The sequence below is a fragment of the Nuphar pumila genome, chromosome 4 (genome assembly GCF_984573655.1).
Source record: "Nuphar pumila chromosome 4, dmNupPumi1.hap1.1, whole genome shotgun sequence".
NCBI lineage: Eukaryota > Viridiplantae > Streptophyta > Magnoliopsida > Nymphaeales > Nymphaeaceae > Nuphar > Nuphar pumila.
Window position 1 is genome coordinate 10,204,266 of NC_143252.1, and position 20,523 is coordinate 10,224,788.

The 20,523-nt window shown below is 38.3% G+C and overlaps 2 protein-coding genes across 6 annotated transcripts in view; one reads left to right on the forward strand and one right to left on the reverse strand.

Annotated features, from left to right (window-relative positions):
• The first annotated feature begins 7,227 nt into the window (after positions 1 to 7,227).
• Positions 7,228 to 9,623, forward strand: LOC149839332 (WRKY transcription factor 55-like). 2 transcript variants are annotated; one of them, XM_090002471.1, is made up of 4 exons: positions 7,228 to 7,668; positions 7,758 to 7,889; positions 7,962 to 8,111; positions 8,776 to 9,623. In XM_090002471.1, the coding sequence occupies exons 1-4, from the start codon at positions 7,274 to 7,276 to the stop codon at positions 9,122 to 9,124; spliced, it is 1,026 nt and encodes a 341-aa protein (XP_089858597.1). In that variant the 5' UTR covers positions 7,228 to 7,273; the 3' UTR covers positions 9,125 to 9,623. The 2 variants fall into 2 exon arrangements, with proteins under 2 accessions (XP_089858597.1, XP_089858598.1); XM_090002472.1 differs by lacking the exon at positions 7,962 to 8,111.
• Positions 9,624 to 13,872: 4,249 nt separating this feature from the next.
• Positions 13,873 to 20,523, reverse strand: part of LOC149839333 (DEAD-box ATP-dependent RNA helicase 20-like) — a 76,545-nt gene continuing 69,894 nt past the window's right edge. For 2 of the 4 annotated variants that reach the window (XM_090002467.1, XM_090002469.1), the window contains 6 exons: positions 18,424 to 18,555; positions 18,231 to 18,305; positions 16,947 to 17,036; positions 16,751 to 16,825; positions 15,106 to 15,359; positions 13,873 to 14,052 (listed from right to left, as the gene is read on the reverse strand). In XM_090002467.1, coding sequence (XP_089858593.1) covers positions 15,180 to 15,359; positions 16,751 to 16,825; positions 16,947 to 17,036; positions 18,231 to 18,305; positions 18,424 to 18,555 — 552 coding nt within the window. In that variant the 3' untranslated portion in view covers positions 13,873 to 14,052; positions 15,106 to 15,179. Of the gene's footprint in view, positions 14,080 to 15,105; positions 15,360 to 16,750; positions 16,826 to 16,946; positions 17,037 to 18,230; positions 18,306 to 18,423; positions 18,556 to 20,523 lie in introns of all 4 variants that reach the window. The other 2 variants (XM_090002468.1, XM_090002470.1) reach the window with 1 other exon arrangement.

Sequence of the window (20,523 nt, forward strand, 5' to 3'; positions counted from 1 at the left end):
GATGAAATTAAAAAAACATGTCATTGTCTTTGAAAAATTTATGAACTGATAGTGTTGGACTCCCACCAGGGTCCTGCACCCCTGCCTGCATGGGATGTTTTTCTTTGTATAGGACTCTATCAACAGCAACAATCCTACTATTCTTCTTTAAGTTATTCTTAGTCGGATTAGGATTCGTGATTTCTTGGTGTTCTTGATTCTTGGCTTCTTGATCTTGATCAGAACTCTTGATTTTTTGGTGTTCTTGAAGGCTTCTTGATCTTGATAAGGATTCTTGATTTTTTGGTGTTCTCGAAGGCTTCTTGATCTTGATCAGGATTCTTGGAAGTTATCTGATGAGATGTGGGACCCACTGGTTGGGACGTCGCTGCGGAATCTCCTTCAAATGTGGGACAAACCTGAACTTAAGTTAACAGGCCTTAACGGGTACACAGACATTTCTTCTTTCTACTTATGTTTGGATGCAAAATCTATAGGACTACCATTCTTGAAATTGTAGACTTGATACCAAAATCAAAGTACTAAAAGTTGTAGACTCGATACCTCTCTGGCTTTGCCCTAGCCATGGACTGAGAATACCAAATGAAAGAAGGGATCTGGCTTTTGGAATGGGATGGTTAAAGTGTTGAATGTCTTCTTACAAAGTGTAAAGGTAGAGGTGGGCAACGGTGAATGCATAAGTTTTTGGTAGGATGTCTGTCGCAAAAATCTCACTTAGAAGTTCTTGGACTTGCTTCACATATGCAGAGGCACGGGTGGCTTGGTTTGGGAATATAGGTTGGGTCATGGGTGCTAGGGAATGGCACCTAAATGTTGAGCGTAGTTATAATGAAGTCACAATTCAGCAAATGAGGGGATTAATGTGCATGCTTAGTGAGGTAGCACTCACAGTTAGTACCGATAAGATTAAATGGGTGCATGGCAAGGCTGGTTTGCTCTCTGTAGCGTCATGTTATGAGGTGCAGGTTACTCCCTCAGTCATTTGGCTGCCTAAAAAGTGTCTTTGGGAGAAGGGGAAACCTTGTTGTTTGGTTGGCTAGTGTAAAACCAGCATGCTATAAGCAACAACGGGGATTCAGATTGGCGAGTAGATGCAGCCTATGCAAGAAGAGCGTGGAGAGTTGGGAGCACATGTTTGCAGAGTGCAGCTGGTTTATGAAACTGCACCTCAGATTTTGAGGAACAGTGCCATCGGTCCAGCCTGCACGCCCATGTGACCTGTTAGCTCATTGGCATGAAGGCGAAAAAGGTTACAAATGGAGACGATGGTTATTAGTTACTTGGAGACAGATGTGGCTGTCCCGTAACGAATTTATTTTTCAGGGTGTAGTTCCGAACTTGCAGGCAATTCAAATCAGAATTGGTAGGGAAACCCGTGAAGCGTCCATGGCTGCTGCTCATTTGTAAATCAGACTGTCCTGTAAGGTCAGGGGTGTAATTATGTAAATCTGTAAATGTTGACAGATAAATAAAATGTTTGCCTTATCTCTCAAAAAAAACGAAACACTAGAAATTGAATTATTTTGAAAAGCTGAAAATAACACAAAAAATAACGTGAAACAATAAAATGTAGGTAAGGTCTCATTACATCTCTTTTGATTGAATTGTTATCCCCCCACATTTTTTTCTTTTTTTTAATCAAGGGGGAACCCCGGCTCAGGTGGTAAGGCCCATGAGAGTTTGACACTCTGCAGTATGGCCCATAGGGAGGCAGTGGACCGGGGTGGGGGACAAGGTCTCTACCCCCGCCCTGTCTCAAAATCCTGCCCTCCATCCCCATTTCATGTCCTCCATCCCCGATCCAAACGGGGCGAGGCGGGGTGCGGTCCACTGCCATCCTTAAAGATGGATTGAAGATAAGGAGGGGCAGGGTGGGGCGGGATGGGCATGGGATGGAGCGGAGGAAAGCGTAAGTTCATCCCCGCATGGGTTTTGATTTTAACCTCCATCCCCGGTCCAAACGGGGCAAGGAGGAGCAGGCTTCGTTTTTTCCCTAGTCCACTGCCATCCCTAATGGCCCATGTCCAAAGTGATTAAAACCTCTGAGTCATGCCCCTTGCTCACCCGGAGCCAGCTGCTTTGGTCATAATCCAAGGGATGCACACCCGGCCCATGCATCGAAACTTGTGACATTCTTCAACTTGAATGCCTTAAGCCAACCCACCTAACCACATATGTGGAGCCCTCGCGAGAGTGCCTGACGAGGGATTGTAATTTTGATAGACTCAAACTTTCTAATTTTTTTGTTTTGAAAGGCAAGCTAGGGTTATAGGCAGACCCCTACCAGTTATACAGCGACACCATTGGGATTTGAACTTGTAACATCCCAACACAAGGTGACGTGCACTAGCTGCTCCTACCAGACAAGTGGAGCCCCTGTTGGTCAAACTTTCTAATGTTGATAAGCTCTATTAATCAAGATAAACTTTCTTAATTTTGTTAGGCTACGTAATTCTAAATATGATCAAATAAACGAACCTTAGAATCTTTTGTTTGATATTTCAAATTTCAATCATATTTGCACAAAGACAATGCACAATCATGTTTGGAAATGGAGGCTCTGCGTGGTTGGTAGGAGCTGTCAATGCACGTTTCCTTGTGTTGGGACGTTGCCAGCTCAATCCAGTTCAATCCTCAGTGGTACGTTGAATAATAACTGGTGGGGGTCTGCCTAACCCCAGCTTGCCGGACCAGGCCAATGCATCTTATCATACACTAGTGTCTTCAACTTTAAGATGAAAAAATTTATAGGTTTTCCTTTCTTCTCTCTTTGAATGTTTTTTATATATTTTTTTCTTGACTATTAAAAAAAATATGTTTTCTTGGTTTCAGATTAAAATGGTCATGTAGAGATTAATATAATGTCATTTCTGAGTTTGGTTTTCAAACTTTTAGATTTTGCAATTTGCATTTTCTTGGATCTTTATATGTTGAAGTTTGCAGAACAAGGATTTACTGGATCTATGCTAGGCGTTAGCGATGCTCATGGGAATCGAACCTTGACTGCCCATCTAGCAGCCAAGGCCCACCCCACTACATCAACCACTCTTAGGGTTTCATTGATGTAAGCTTTTTTATTAATTAAATCATACTCCATAGATGTGATCTACATCATTCGGTTAGTGAAGATCAACATTTAAATCACTGAAATCTGACTTGAGTGCAAGATTTTTTGGTGATTCAAAAATCAATGGGTGACCAAATATAAAATTTTGTGATTTAAAAAATTATATTTTTGGTCAAAAAATATGATTCAAGGGTCGATTCTTATTAAATTGGCCATGTTGAATTCATCTACAAGGTCAAATTTGATCAAAACAACGTGCATCATAATTAAGATTTAAGAGAGGCATCAAAACAGAGGATGATATAAGGGATGAGTGGAACCAAACTGCAGCCCATGCTTAGCTTGTAAAGAGCATGTTTGAACTAGTAAAATAGGTTTGGCAAGCTGAATATGAAAAATAAGTATTTGGCTTAGCTCAGTTCAGCTCATACCGGCTCATTAAATATTTATTTATTTATTTATTTAATTACATGGTCTTTTATGCATATGAAAAATAGGTATTTAGCTCAACTCAGTTCAGCTCATTAAATAGTAATAATTTTTTTTTACATGGGCTTCTATGCATGCCTCTTGTTCTATGAGGTATGAGTTGCACGCATGCAAGACCATGCAAATGTACAGCTGCTAGATGCATTAGTGGTGCTTCACTGGACCCTGGTGGGTCTGGATCTGGAGTACTGATACAGGGTCCGAACCTGAGTTCGACTAGATCTAGCATAGGAAAAATCATTCTCAGGATCTATGAAGTTTATATAAACTACACTTGGTCCATACCTGGTAAAATAATATTTTTTTTAAATGTTTTCTATATTGAACATTTGTGGATCCTAATCAAAACTTGGATCAGATCTAAATATGAAATTTCATAAACCGTACTCAGCTCTGTAGACCCGAATAGTTACTTAAACCTCTTGTTTTGCTTCCAAATGCTCACCCTAACGGATCCAGTACAGATCGGGATTAGATCATACCTGACCCATTGTCACCACCCCTAGTGCACGCATGTGTGCTGAGAAAGGTTTTTCCACAACACTATTCAAAACATCAAAAGACAAACTTGGGGCCAGGGCGCAGCGGCCGACACCAAATAAGCATTCGCGAAACACACTAATATTGTGTCCGCACCTCCCGCGTTTGCATGGAGCCTGCTTTTGGTGTGTCCCGCGGACGGACACCTGATCCCAATTCTTCAAATGCACACTAAACATCAAGAGAGCAGGATCCAATCATCTACTCAGCCGAGTGATTGGATGCATCCCACCCTGATGTGTGGCATCTAGTGATTGGACTGCGCAAGGTATTCAGTCCGATCATTGGATTTCCTCTCAAACTTCAAACCTATTTATTGATATAGTTAAAGTTAACTTCACTCTGTACGTGTCCCATGTGCATGCCATGATATTTTCAGAATTTCTCAGTTTTATTTAAATATTAGAAATTAAGAATAAATATCAGAATAAAGTGTGCAAAAGGTAAAAAAATCAGGAACTTTTTTAATCAAATGCATATTTCCCAGAAAATTGAGTATATAATCATTTTATTTAAAAAGTATATAATCATATTATTATTATTATATCCATTATTTCAATAAAATCTTGGTATTTTAAAAAAAATCATGATCTCATTGGCAATTTATTGTTTTGAAATATGACAACATTTAGGAAATGAAAAATGATTCTAAAGGTAGGGTATTCTCACCAAAACCCACAAATATGCCACAATTCTCATCATGTCCAAAATTATTAATTTTTGACTTATTTAGGATTATTTTAACTTTCACAACTTATATGTGCTGACATTCACACCAATATGTTGTGAACTTAATGTTCTCATGTGAATCTTCTAACATTTGCACAAACATGTTGAGAAGCTTTTGACATTCGCACAAATATGTTGCGAACATCTCGACGCTCGCACAAATATATTGGAACCTCCTACTGACGTTTGCACAAATATGTTGTAAACTTCGTGCGAACCTCTTGATGTTCACACAAATATTTGCGCAGACCTCATAATGCTCGTTGTGAACATTTAAAAACAGTTAAAATCAAACTAAGGTGGCCTCCATATTTGTGCCAACATCAAGTGGTTTATAATATATTCGTTCGAGAGGTCTGGACAAATATATTGCGAAGGGTAAAACGACCCTAAATAACTTGAGAATCAATGATTTTAGACATGCAAAAAATTTTGGCATATTTGTGAGTTTTTGTGAGAATGCATCATTTATAGAGGACAATACAGTCATTTCCTGTCTAAGAAAAATAGGCATGACTCCAAATGGTACCCTATATTCAAGCTCTTAGAAATGGATCGAGGGGGTTTCAGATCCACAGCATTATGATATTAAGTCATTTTAGAGGTGAAGAAAAGGAAACTTTTTGCTAAAAAATTCAAAAAAACAAAAGCCAAAAGTTTTTTAAAACAAATTCATTTCATCAAGAAAATAAGCATATAAAAAACTAATATTAAACATGATTTAGTCATCTAAAAGCCTTCTGCCGAATCTGCACAAGTAGTTATAAGCATAAAAGGAATTTAACTTATCATAACGTCATAGGTTAAGTTTAACAGTTTTAACAAGAAAACTACACCCGCTTGAGTGGCAGCTGGCTTGGAGAGAAGGTGTTGACCCCTTTGTCCTGGATTCAACACCCGTTGGCTGCGCGAGTTCCTTTTAACAGGTAGGCTCCGTAAGGGTTTAGGCACCGGGGGTTTATCTCACATGGAGGTGGGCTCATTATGTAACCCGATTCTCGCGAGGGTCATTCATCATAAAAAAAAAAAGTTTTAACAGGAAAACTAATGACTAGATTTAAACGAGTCATTCCTTACAAAGGTTGGCTAAGGAGGTGGAAGGATACTACTCCCCCTTAGAACCCGACCGGGTTTTGGGCATTTGAGATGGATCCGAATCCAATAGGTGTTCCTCAAATTTTGTGAAAATTATGACTAGATTACAGGAAGAGGATCAAATGAGCTATATATTCCTATAAAAAGGGTTGGATTATAAATTGGTGGGATACTACGCACACTTAAAATCAAAACGGGTTTCGAACATTTGGGATGGATCCAGATCAAATACATATTCCATGAATTTTTTAAACAAAGGAAATTAAAACTGGGATTGCATCGATTTAAGACTAAACTCAACCTAGTTAAATCCGGATCCATCACATCAATTGGATCAAATAAGCCTCTGGACCGAACCGGGATTTTAACTTATTCCCGAATAATTTTACTTGAAATTAATTTGAAAACATGAAATTGGGATTATCCAATTAAGTTCAAGCATGCCGAATCACACTCAGACATAGACATAATGTACTGGATCCTGTTAGATTTTGACCCGTAATCACATGGGTGTCTTAAAATAGGACCTCAAAACCGGGTATATGCTCCAAGTCCAAAACTTGAATGCTTATACACGTCATAGAGCACACAATGTTTTTTTTTAGATAATTCAAGGGAAAAACCCTGAAGGTCCCCCCTAGGGATTTCACCCAGCTTCGACCCACCTTGTGGTAAGAGACGACACTTGTGGGTTTCTAACTTGGTGACATTCATAAATGGCCCCTACTGGATGAGCAGAGCCCTTGTGGGCATTATAGGGCACACAATTTTTTTTTTTTGGGGGGGGGGGGGGGGGGAATAATCCAAGAGAAACCCCTGATCACAGATCGCACCTTGGCTGACCTCGGTTTGGTAAAACCCTTAATTAGGTCCCTCTACCGGCAGAGGAGTCTATACACCCAGCTTTGACCTTGCAGCAATGGATGCCACCCATGGGTTTCGAACTTGTGACGTCCCGTCAACTTGGTGACATTTACAAGTAGCCCCTATCAGATGAGGAGAGCCCTTGTGGGCATGGCACACACACCTAGTCTTGGACCCACCTGTCTCCTATTTGTGGACTTGTCATCAACTTTTTCAAACCTTCGAGAAGGAAAGGACAGGGGAAGGTCTTCCCTTTTGGACTCAAAAGTCAAAGCACATTTAAAAGAAAAAAAAGAAAAAAAAATCAAGATGACCAAGAAAGAGTCAACCATTCAAACACACCCAACCTTAACGTGTAAACAGGGATTAACCTCGAGTCCATTCTTCGTACCAACGTGTGCCCCCTGTCTATTTAAGCCCTCCCTTCCTAACCCTTAGCCCTCCCTTCCCAACCCAGCAAAGGCTATCCCTATTTCCACACCTGACCTAATGGAGGACGCCCTGACCTTCATCCTCCGTGGCTGTGAGCTAGCCAAGAGGCTTGAGTCCAACCTACAAAACCCACCTGATGACCTCTCAAACTCATGCCAAGACATCATAAATGCCTTCATCAACGCCATGAATTTATTGAATTCTCAAAACGCCGGTGCCGGTGCCGGTGCCGCTGCGCTCTGGTTGGCGGAGAACAAGGCGAAGGCGCCGGAGATCCTGGACCCCTTCGACATGCTCGAGAACGAGTTCACTAGAGCAACGAACCATGTCGTGACCACTCATGATGCAGATATGCTGGTACAGCTCAAGGGGTGCAATGAGGCAGCCGCCGTCGTGGAGACGTCGGATTCCGGCAGATCGGGTTTTCCGGCGGCGAAAGGATTGAAGAAGAGGTGTGAAATCTAAAACCAAGAAATGGGAGGAAGAAACAAAATGGGAAAATAAACAAGAACTGAGAAAATTGGGATATTGGTTTTTGCAGGAGAGGGCCTAGCGAGAAGAAAACGATTAGGGTGCCCGCACCACAGATGGGAAACGTGGAGATCATACCGAACGATGGGTTCACTTGGAGGAAATATGGGCAGAAGGAGATCTTGGGATCAAGGTTTCCAAGGTATGGATGCATATTTCCTTTTCAAATTTTGCACGTTGGTAACTGAAAAAAATAGCCGTTGCTGGCATGCAGGAACAAGTCTTGCCGGATTCCCTTCCCGCCAAATCCGATCAATCTTCACCGTACCAAATTCCTACTACCCCTGTTCACCTCCTGTCGTTCTTTCCCTCTTTCTTTTTCAATCCCTAGATTGTTTGAATCAGTAGAAAAGGAGAAAAGTCGGTGACTTGCCGTTGGTCATGGCGTTTCCCGACCGTGTTGGGGAGAATTACAACCTCTCTCTCTCTCTCTCTCTCTCTCTCTCTCTCTCTCTCTCTCTCTCTCTCTCTCTCTCTCTCTCTCTCTCTCTCTTACGGATGTCAACGGGCCAGATGTAACCCGACATCCGACCCAAATCCGATCAGTCGCTAATTGGATTCGATAGCTAAATTCGAATGTAATTAAAAATTAGATTTGAATTCGATATTAATTTTGCATTGAAATCCCAATTTGAATCCGATTAAGTGTAAATATCAGGTTTTAGAGGATTCGGTTTTATTTTTCTCCACCAGACTTCGAATCTGATTAGGTCAATGAAGATCCAAACCAAATCCTACCCGTTGGCATCCCTACTCTCTTTTTTCGGGGGTTGCCGCCAATAAAGGGTCCAAATGAATTGGGTTTGGTCAGATGTCCAATTCTAATCCAACATTTTGTTTTAGAATATGGATCTTAGCATAAAATTCCGGAGTGAATCTTGTTTCGTCGTGATGGTGTCACCACCCACCTCCTTTCACCCTCGTTGCTCTTTTTTAACCGTTAGTCCACGTTTTCAAAATTTGACCGTTTAAATTTCAAACTTTGAACTCACTCGTGCCTTGACCTTGCGTCGTTGCTTCCTTCACAGGAGCTACTACAGGTGCACCAACAAGACATTCTTCGGCTGTGATGCCAAGAAGCAGGTGCAACGGACGGACGAGGATCCTCACACGTTCGAGATCACATACTATGATCACCACACGTGCCAAACCCCCATGTCCATCCTCATCAACCCCCTTATAGCCATGGAGTCAGAGAGGCTCGAACCCTCGCCGACGAGCGCATACACGGTCGGTGGCCTGCGCATGCCGGAGGGCGAGGAGCGGGTCAGGAGCATGGAGGATCAGTTCTTGGAGTATGCAGATGTCATGTTCAACTCGGGAAGCAGTAGCAGTAATAGCATGGACTCCATCTTCTCTCCAAGGGGGGATAAGTAGGAAGGAGCTCGACTCCCACCGGGCGTGCAGGTGCCTTTCACTGGTGAGCTTCGTAAGGGATTTGGTGTCGGTGACTTCACTCGAAGATTATCGGCTCCGGTAGGGAACTTCGTCATCAGAAAAAAAAAATGAAGGCAGGGCTGAGAGTTCTAAACAGTTTGGGGGGGCTTGATACTTTTTGACCTATTGGAAGTGTAGCATGAGGAAACTGTTTGTTATGGTTAATATGCATTTGTTAGAGAAAGTGAGTGCAAAACAGTGGGATGTATTAGAACTACCGTGTACTTTTTAGTTCAATACCTTTTTTTGATTATCCAATGTAGAGATTAATTAGTCTCACTTAGGCTATTTGGTTTTAAATTGAATTGCAATAGGATATTTAAGAAAATTGATTTTAATTGGGAGTTGTGATTACTAGATTTGGTTGATTATTAATTTATTTGTAATGTAGTCAGCTTTCAATTTATTGATAATGTTTCAAGTGTTTTTATCATTAAAAGCTTAGCACAAATTGGTGTTTCAGTACAGTTGGATATTGTTCTATACCATCACATCATCAAAAGCTTCTGTGTCGTTGAGTAATGGCAAAATCAATTTAGAAAAGGGTTTGACTATTGGGGAAAAATCACTATTTTCTTATTTTCATTGAGAATTTTTTAGTGCAAAGATCTGCATTTATTGTTTATTTTTGAACAAAGAGTATAAAAAATCATGGTTCCTTTTACTCAAGATTTGGGTTGCAAAGTGGTTCCTTATAGCCTATTTTCAAATTAGTCCCTGACTTATCGCATTCTGCAAATCAGTCCTCGCCTTTCTCACCGTTATTACAAACTGGTCCTTCTGTCAACAGCTGTTAGTTTCATCGTGGTCAAACATTGAAAATGTTGTCAGTATCGTCTCGGGCCATGAGCCGAATCGTTTTGAATCACCCAACTTTTAATCATAGAAAGCCATGTGTCAAAATAATATTAAAAAACTATTTTTAACTATTGTCAGTTTTTTTTTTTTAAATTAGCCGGTTCAGGCCAGTTCTATATCGATTTCTTGCGGATACGATACGTATCGGCGATTCAGGCCGAATATGCACCGATATTGACAACATTGGCTGTCAATGTATTAAGTTTTTGCAAATTAGCTACCACTTTATTCACGTTTTGCAGATTGGTCTTCCTGTAAGGGAAAAATAACCATCAATTTGTCTGCCCTTTAAAAATTAGCTGATTAGGCCTAACATGAATAATGTTTGATCTTTTTCTCGAAAGATACCTGACCTCTTGCTTGGATATGAGAGAGAGAGAGAGAGCTTAGAATTAGACCCAGAAACAGCAAGGAAGTATGAAGGAAGAAGCTTTGAAGCTAGGTTGGTTGATCTTTTTCTCGAAAGATACCTGACCTCTTGCTTGGATATATGAGAGAGAGAGAGAGATTAGAATTAGACCCAGAAACAGCAAGGAAGCATGAAGGAAGAAGCTTTGAAGCTAGGTTGGTTGATCTTTTTCTCGAAAGATACCTGACCTCTTGCTTGGATATACATGAGAGAGAGAGAGAGAGAGATTAGAATTAGACCCAGAAACAGCAGGGAAGCATGAAGGAAGAAGCTTTGAAGCTAGGTTGGTTGATCTTTTTCTCGAAAGATACCTGACCTCTTGCTTGGATATACATGAGAGAGAGAGAGAGATTAGAATTAGACCCAGAAACAGCAGGGAAGCATGAAGGAAGAAGCTTTGAAGCTAGGTCGGTTGATCTTTTTCTCGAAAGATACCTGACCTCTTGCTTGGATATACATGAGAGAGAGAGAGATTAGAATTAGACCCAGAAATAGCAAAGAAGCATGAAGGAAGGAGCTTTGAAGCTAGGTTGGTGTCACATTATTGACAGGCAAAGGAGCGGATTGGTCTAGAGAGGTTTATACCGTACGTGGAATTGCAGCAACTCGTACAGTAGATGACAAAAGTAAAAGTTGAAGTATTTGACATTGAAATTTTTTTAAACGGAAAGTACAAAGTAGGTTCAGTTCTTCATCCAGACACACCCCGAAACACGTGGTAGAATTCTGGATCCATATCTAATTTGACCCCGCATTTACACTGGATTTGCATAAAATGGTTCATGTTTATTGGTTTTCCTCTTAAATAGATAAAAAGTGGTTCGAACCAAACACGATTATGGCCTGGTTCTCAACATATTTATTATTGGATTCTATCGGATCTACTAAACCCACACTATTTTTTCCGACCTGCTTGTAAAACCAACATGTTTATGATCTGTATCTGCCCCCACCCGCTTGAACCCCAGCTACCCATCTGATCCGAGATCCAATAGTGTGTGTATATATATATATATATATATATATATATATATATATATATATATATATATATAGAGAGAGAGAGAGAGAGAGAGAGTCTAGAATATGAGAACGAATGTGTGAACTGCAATTTTCATGAATTTTTTGTTCTTTTTCTTGAATCTAATCATACGGACCTTATCTACATGTTTGGTTTTATAAGAACCCACTCTTGAATCATCCAGTTTTGATGCATAAACTAGATCTTTTTAAGGATTTAAAATCAATGGCTCATAATCTTCATAAATATTCAAGCATTCAAAAATTATAAAGATTATGAGCCATCAACTTTAAAGCCTTAAAAAAAATCTAGTTTATACATCAAAATATGAAGATTCAAGAGTGGGTTCTTATAAAACCAAACATGTAGATAGATTCACGAAAAAGAACAAAACATCCATGAAAATCACGGTTAACACATTAGTTTTCATATTCTAGTAGCCATCTATGTTGTCATTATCAAAAACAAGATGGGGGCCAATAGTGTTTAATTTCCTAGAAACAAACGGGCTTCTGGTTCCACACACAAACAGGTCAAGATTTCATAGTGTTGAAAAGTTGGTCAAGAATTCTAACGTTTCAAAGTTTAGGTCCGAGATGGTCGCCACAATCGTGTTTATACCTAACTTTTGTCCGAACAATGGTTGCAACATGTGAAAATTGTTCGCAAACCAAAAACACATCTTCGCATGAATCACATCTTGTCGCGACAAGTTTAATTTCACAATACGATTGTCGCTGTTGCATGTATCATGTTCTTATCTCGATATTTACAAACACTTCTAATGTTTTTTGAATTTTTAGTAATTTCATTTTTAACATATTACACATTTTTTTAACAAAAAATGACTGTATTGTATAACAAACAATTATTTGTTTCCCTAAATACAGAACAATTTCTGAATTTATGTGCCCAAGTTTTTCAGAGATTTTCTTGTAAAAAAATATAACCATCAATATATTGCGAGATTTGATAGAAAACAGGAAATGCGACATTGGCAAGAATTCAATATCCAGGAATTAAATCAATGGTTTTTCAGGAAAATCTAGGATAGTCCTCTGATCAAAAAATGACTATTGTAAAATGTTGCATTTTTTAAAAAATCTTACAATTTGACAAAATCCAAACAATGACCAAAATCGCAAATGTTACACTAAAATGATCATTTTAACCTTCACATGTGCATATACTCAGCTTTCCTTAGTGACAAACTTTACTATTGATTTTCATCTTAAAAATTAAAGGATTTTAAAGAAACACAAAAAAAGAACAAAAAAATTAAACAAAAAAACATTTCAAACAAAATCTGAATTGGTGAAAAACGACAAACAGGCATTGAAATTCAGCCTGGACAACATTCCAAAAAAAAAGATGAACATTCGTGGTTATGCCTAGCCCAACTATTTTAAGATGTTTTTGGCCACCTACACTAAAAATAAGAAAAAACAATAAAAAGTACAGACAAATTGGCACATCAGCACGTTAACTTAACGGCACCAATATCAAGAACGGTTTGAGAAAAACGTCCTCTGCAAGATAGATTTTTCAATTGCGTCGCACTAAAAGATTTGTTTTGTAAACCTCACGAAATTCGCATAAAATATAAGCAAAAAGTAATCAATATTTGCAAGGATAAGGAATCCGCATATATTTTATGTGGATCCTCGAAGTTTGGGCACCAGGTCAAGCAGCTCATTGGGCATGGGTGGGTGGTCCAGCCCATCTGAGCTAGGATGAGACCGGTTTTGCAAGCCTGGCAAGGCAGAGCACAGCCTCTTGGCAGGACGGTTTTGACCAGCCTGTTTGCTGAGGCCCCTTTTGGCCCTGCCTGACTTAGACTGCCCAACCTTTCACTGCCCCTTTTAAGGGCTGGATAAGCCACCCTCCCCAGCGATCAGAATACAGCACCATGCCAGGTATGCCCCCTTATATGTTTACAAAGCTGCTATTATGCAACGCTCTATGCAAGATGGGCCAAAAACTAGTCCGAATGGGCTGGGGGCGAGCTCTAGGCCACAACACTTCGGAAAACAAACAAGATGAGGGACCTAAACTTTGAGCCCATGCGGTTTCATTGGATGGGTTTGGCCAAGCCTGACACCATCCCACTTGCACCAACATGGATCATGCATGACATGGTAGCCACCTGACGTTGGGCAACAATCATTTTTTTGAGGTCCAATGTCAAAAATATCGTTCTCGGCAAAAATGTTTGAAAATATTACATTTTTCTGGGGAATGTTTTGGCTTTTGAAAATTGAAGATAAAAAATAGTGATATTTTCATAATCTCGACCATATTTTCATAATCTCGACGATATTTGTGACACAGTTGAGGACAATGACGGCAACACAGACCATGACATGACCATGTGATCACTACCACATCAAAAAATGAGGATCACACATAAAGCAAGAAATATTAGAAAATCCTGCAATGACGCAACTGTAGATACAGACAGGTTAATGGTGTTCTTGACGGAAAACAGGATACAAGTCTACTTACAACATTCTTTCTCATCCTTTCACCTTGCAATGCCCAGCCATGAGCTTTGTCACACCCTGATTTGAACATCAGAACCTGTTCGTGGAGCTCACCAGTTAGAACCTGGTAAATTTATAAATTAACTAGCTATTCAAAAAATCAAATGAAAATTCAGGCAGAATTTTTTCGTGCATGTCCTGAAGGTACATGCTGCTATACTGCATGAGCGTAACCATTACTCGCAGTGATTGCAGATATGGCATGATGTGCTTTGTTAGGTTTTGCAGAAGGTAGATACCCAATGGGTAAACTAAAGGACAGTGACCTAAACCTATCATGTTGGAATTTTCACACACACACACGCATTCTACACATAAACCTACTAATATGTCATTGGGTTTATGCATGTGCGCACACACACATACACGCACATCTATCTGAGAAGGGAGAAGATGCAACCAAGACCCTATGGAGCATCTATGACATCATCTAGACCATTGGATTAAATTCAATCTAATGAATAAGATTTAGGTTTAAAATTCAAACTCTAAAAAAAATGGATGACTGCTCACTTGGTACCAATTATGAGTTGTTTCATGCATGGGAATTAATTCATAACTATCATTTATGAGGCTTTGACTAAATTTTGACTGTTGAATTGAACCTAATCCAATGGTTCAGCTGATGTCATGGATGCTCCATGCAGAAGTGGTAGTATGCATAGTTTGCCAGTTTAGAAAACAGACATAGTTTGTACAACTTTTCAAATCTGATCTATCTCAATATTTTCTGTTATGGTGGAATCTTGACCATTGATGTTCCAAAGGAATAACCATTGCTATGAATAGTGCATGTTCGCATTGGGTTGTGATTCTCAAACTTTGTTACCATGTGCATGTACCTTTTCTAAATAATTCAACTTAACTAATTGGATAACTTGGTATATTCATATTCAAGCTCCCTGATGTCCCCTAACACCGATCACAGGTCACTGTCTGTAGGAATTTGTTAATGCATGACTACTGAGCAGTTGCAAATATCCACACAAGATTATCCAGAGGAAACAAAGGATAAAATATAGAAATTTGCCCATCCAGATAAAAGGATAGTGAATATACCCTATTGGGACTTGGAAATCTGGGTGATTACCTGTTGGTTAATCTTCAGAATCAGAACTTGAACTTTTAGTGATCCTTTTTGTAAAAGGGAATAGAGCAATTATCTCAATCATCCCAAGCATCATCTGCTGCCCCCTCTTTCCTCGTGCTCACAGGGGTCAGCATGTATTTGTACTTGTCATCAACACTTATTGCAGTAGGACCCAATCCTAGTGACAATTTGGATATCCCAAGCCTTGTTTCTCTCTGTGCTGCTGCTATTTCTCTTTCTTTCTTCCTAGCAACCTGGCAAATTTCACAAGATCACAATCTCATTACATGATATCACAAAAAAGAAGAAATAACAATGATTCTGTTGAATTGGTCAACATCCTTGTAAAGCATTAGAGAAGGAAGAAAATCAAACTACGTGAAAGGATGAATCACAAGAAATGTCCTTTTCTTGGAGAATGAAAATTTAAAAAGAGTAATAACTTCTATAGGCAATGCCCATGTTGATACATGTTGCTCTTGTCCTGGACTGCAATGGCAATCTTTCCCTAAACCAAGGATGATGCTCAAATGCCAGAAGTTACTAAACTCAGCTGAAATATAGCCAAGAAGAAAATCACAATCCAAAGTCAAAATGTTCAGATAAGCAAGATGAATTTCCTTGTGTGACAAGGTAGATCCCTTTAATGGGAATGCAAAGATTATTCTTGTGATTTGGTTATCTGGGCAATATTTTTAAACCCTTTGTTTTCTTCAACCAGAACACTCGGCAGATGCATACTTGTGAAGATCATTTCTGGACAACAACAGCACTACATATAAGTTTTTCTCTCAACTCAAAAAGAGAAAACTCCATGCTTCTAAACTAAATATATCAAATTATCACCCCAAAAATTGCATCTGCAAAAATGAGTGGATTGGTTGCATCATAATGATTTGAAATTTTAACTAATTTAAAAACCAACCATACAGATAAGATCATTTCTGAACAATTACCACCCGATCATTTCTGAAGTCAAACCTTCCACCACATAGAGGTCATACTAACCCCAGCTTGGTAAGGTAAGAAATAAATGTAACCTCAAAAAGAGAAAACTCCATGCTTCTAAACTAAATATATCAAATTATCACCCCAAAAATTGCATCTGCAAAAATGAGTGGATTGGTTGCATCATAATGATTTGAAATTTTAACTAATTTAAAAACCAACCATACAGATAAGATCATTTCTGAACAATTACCACCCGATCATTTCTGAAGTCAAACCTTCCACCACATAGAGGTCATACTAACCCCAGCTTGGTAAGGTAAGAAATAAATGTAACCTCAAAAAGAGAAAACTCCATGCTTCTAAACTAAATATATCAAATTATCACCCCAAAAATTGCATCTGCAAAAATGAGTGGATTGGTTGCATCATAATGATTTGAAATTTTAACTAATTTAAAAACAAACCATACAGATAAGATCATTTCTGGACAACAACAACACTACATATAAGTTTTTCTCTCAACTAACTAGAACACACAATATCCACACCTAAAAATGGAACAAGAATAAATAAAGAAACAAGATAGAAATCATGTATGCAGCAACGAGATAATTATTGATCAGAACTTGAAGTGGAGCAACTATTACTTTCTCCAATATCGCAAATAAGAATATAAATTTCTATGATGTTGCACCTTCCCAGTAGCAAACGACATTGAATTCCCAGACTCAACATCTAAAATCCCTTTCCTGATTTGTGCCACAAGGTACTGCAAGGGCCAGTGAATCATAGGTTAATGAAATGTAGACGATTTAGCTAATCATCTCTTTAGATGTACAGAGAAATAATTGAAGATGACAACTGGAAAAGAAAGACAGAAACAACTATACCATGTCACGATCAGTATAAAAAGAAGTAGCTTGACCTATAGATCCTGCACGCCCTGTTCTACCAATCCGGTGCACATAATCCTCCATTGCCTATCAAACAGGTGAAGGTTAGCAAATGAGGTACACATTACAGATAAAGGTTCAAGAAACAACAATTTGATTAAAATATGAGAAAAAAATTAAAAGTTTTGGAATTCAATAATAACAAAAAAGCTTCCCTGTTCAAACTGCAATCTGAAAATATGACAAGATACAGATTTCATACGTAAATATACTCAATTTAAGCAAGCCTTCCACTTCCCCAACAAAAAGGAAGAACTGCATGAAGTTCCAAAGATATCCCAAAATAACTATATTCAATGCAATCCTTGAAGGATACATTTGGAGAATCCCTTCTTGTATGCACCTTAGAAAATAGCTGATGCTTAATTACTGAAGCTTTGGCAGTATTCAGTTTACTGAAAAATGAGAAGCTTGATATTGAGATAGCATACCTGTTTAGGGGATTTTTTATGCAATTAAACACAAATCAATTTGCTTTTCTTTTTCTGATGACACAAATCAATGTGTATTATATCAGTGCCTCTTACAAATGGTAAGAATTTTTTACTTATCGATTTTAGGAACTGGTAGGCGAGACAGATGGCCTATCAAAAGAAAATTAACTAGCAGGGAATGATATCAAGACCATCTCCCAGGACACATTAACTTGTAGGATACATACGTGCATACATATATGGATGGGTTTATCCAAGTTATATCCATTGTGCTAGCTTTAGGATTATCCAACTGGCATGAAATAGGAAGGCAGAGCCAAGGAACATCACAGATGGTTGCCAATTTCCCCAAAATTCTTGGAACTTTTAATTTGTTGCCACCTTTTACAGTCAAGAGTCACTTTTACAAATCATTCTGTTTGACTTCTCCCTCCAAAAATACCTAATCTCTAACCCTAACAAAAGCATCAGTTCTCAAAAATGATGCCATCTTAAAGGTGTTTTGCAATTTTGACCAGTCGAACCCTCTAAGCTAAGGATTTCATCTTCAATTAACCATATGAGAGAGAGAGAAAAGTAAAACCATTGCAATAAGATGTGACATTGTAAGAAATTGAAGAGATAGATAAAGCATTGTACGATGTAATATAAACCAGAAACAAGAGTCTATTGCACCACTTATATGAACATTTCCAGAGTGGTACCAGCTTGGCAAGTTTTTGGACTAAACAGTTGAAAACCACTTATGAGAAGACAGTCAGCAAGCATCAACTGATGCCAACCACACCTTTGGAAGATCAAGATTGACAACATGTGCAACTCCGGTCACATCCAAACCACGTGACGCAACATCTGTGGCAACCTGAAAGTAAAATCCAATATTCAATAATTTTTACCCGAAATGCAAAAGTGAGCCCATCAACAAGAAAAAACAAATCTTGAAGTAATTCCTTCCTAATCAACTATGACATTGTTCATACCAGAATGTTTGAAGACCCATTTCTAAAATTACGCAGAGCTGCTTCCCTTTCACTTTGACTACGACCACCATGAAGAGAAACTGCATGCAGCCCTTGTGCTATTAAAGCTTCAGCAACTTCATCACACCTTGTCTATATAGTATGTAATTTTGCAAGTTATTATAGAAATAAAAGTTAAAAAATATAAGATTACAAAAAGGACCAGTAGGGAATAAGTAAAAAGCCCTTCCAACATGACATTATGACAAGAAAATGTAAATGCAACAAGAACTAAAAAAAATAAAAAATAAAAAATAAAAATGGGGCTCCAAAATGCACAAGCAACTCTAACATGAGATCCATATACGCATAGTGGAATGAGCCAAAATACAGCCTCATATTTACAGAATTGCCAGCACCCAAAGGGTTGACTTTGTCTTATAGGTGTACCTGCATACAAGTTCCAGGTGCTTGCCCATGTGAGTGTGTGCATGATATGTGCACATGCATGGATTGACTATGCAAGTGCATATCACAATCTCTCAAGAAAAAAATTATCTCTGCTTTACTTAAAGAACACCTCCGTCACCCAGGAGAAGACCACTGATTTACTTAAAAGACCTTCACATTTCCAAATCACTGAAAATTAGCTTCAGCTTAAGGAGAAAAATGCATTAAGGAATGGCCTAGCGGTCAAAGTCTAAGTCATATGAAAATTAGCTTCATGTTTCCAAATGGATTGCTGTTTTACCAAAAGGTGATGAGTCTAAGTCTAGCGACTCACAACTCTTCCAAGCCAAAGGACCGTAATCTTCTTGCATAAAGTTTAAATTGGTAGAATTATAATGGTAAGCAATTGGTGTAGATTCAGATACCAAAAAAAAAAGTATTATACAAAAAAATGACTACTTACATTCCTAGTCAAGTTATATAAATAAATCTTTATTTGATACCAAAACTTATGAAAGAGTATCTTATTTTAAATTCAGACTTTTCTACAAAATACAACAATAGGTCCTAGATCCGTGCCATTTACTACTAGATTTTGATTTGTTTGGGTCAGGTTGGAGGCTTTTAGCCTCGTGTCATTTTTTGACTTCATTAATTGAACATGATTAGGTGTATCAAAGGCGATCAATAACTCCTTTTTCATGGGTAATGAAACAAGAAAAAGGTTGTATATAATTCATATAGAAAGGCTGATGATGGACAAGAATGCCAAAGAGAGTGGTGATGCCATATATAGAAGGGACCCATAGAATGTTAAGAGGCCAATAAAGCTCTTACACATTTTGTAATCCATGAATAGGATCTATTAAAGCCATAGAGTTCCAATCATGAGAGAGATAGCAAAGAAGAAGATGAGAAGAGAAACTTCATTAGGAGAAAAACAAAGAATACAACCATATATGAAGGACATCCCTCCTATCCCACTATAGGACAAAAACAGTTGACTCTACACTACTAGAAGAAGTACAAACATACTTTTATAAAGAATGTAATGTACATATAAATACATAAAGGGAGTAACACAAAATGTAATACACATATTGTACATAAAACTCAACGCTCCCCCTCCAATTTGAGATGATGTAGGAGGAATCATCCCAAGTTTGGAAAGGAATATGCTAAAGTGCAACAGAGTAAGACTCTTGGTAAACACGTCTGCAATATGATCCTTAGAGCCTACATGCTCAAGACAAATGACTCCATCTTCATAGGCCTTCCTTGTAAAGTGACAATCTATCCTTTCATGAAATTTTGGATTCTTTGCAATATGAATGGCACTCATATTATCACAATATAAGGAGGTTCGGCCATCGATATGAATTCAACTCTCCCAATAGCCACCTTATCCAAATCAGTCACAGATATCGACATTATTTTCAAAATATCACAGTATTATCACTATATTTTCAGGAAACGATATTATAGGTAAAAAATCACGATATTTTGAAACTATCTCCAATTTGATAATATCGCAATATTATCAATTATTGTTACTGTTTTTTTAATTTTCTACAGCTTAAATGTGTTTTTCTTCTCTATTTTGCACTTTTTACTTATTTATTTTATTATATATGTATTTTAGTATCTAAACATGATATTTTCTTACTTATT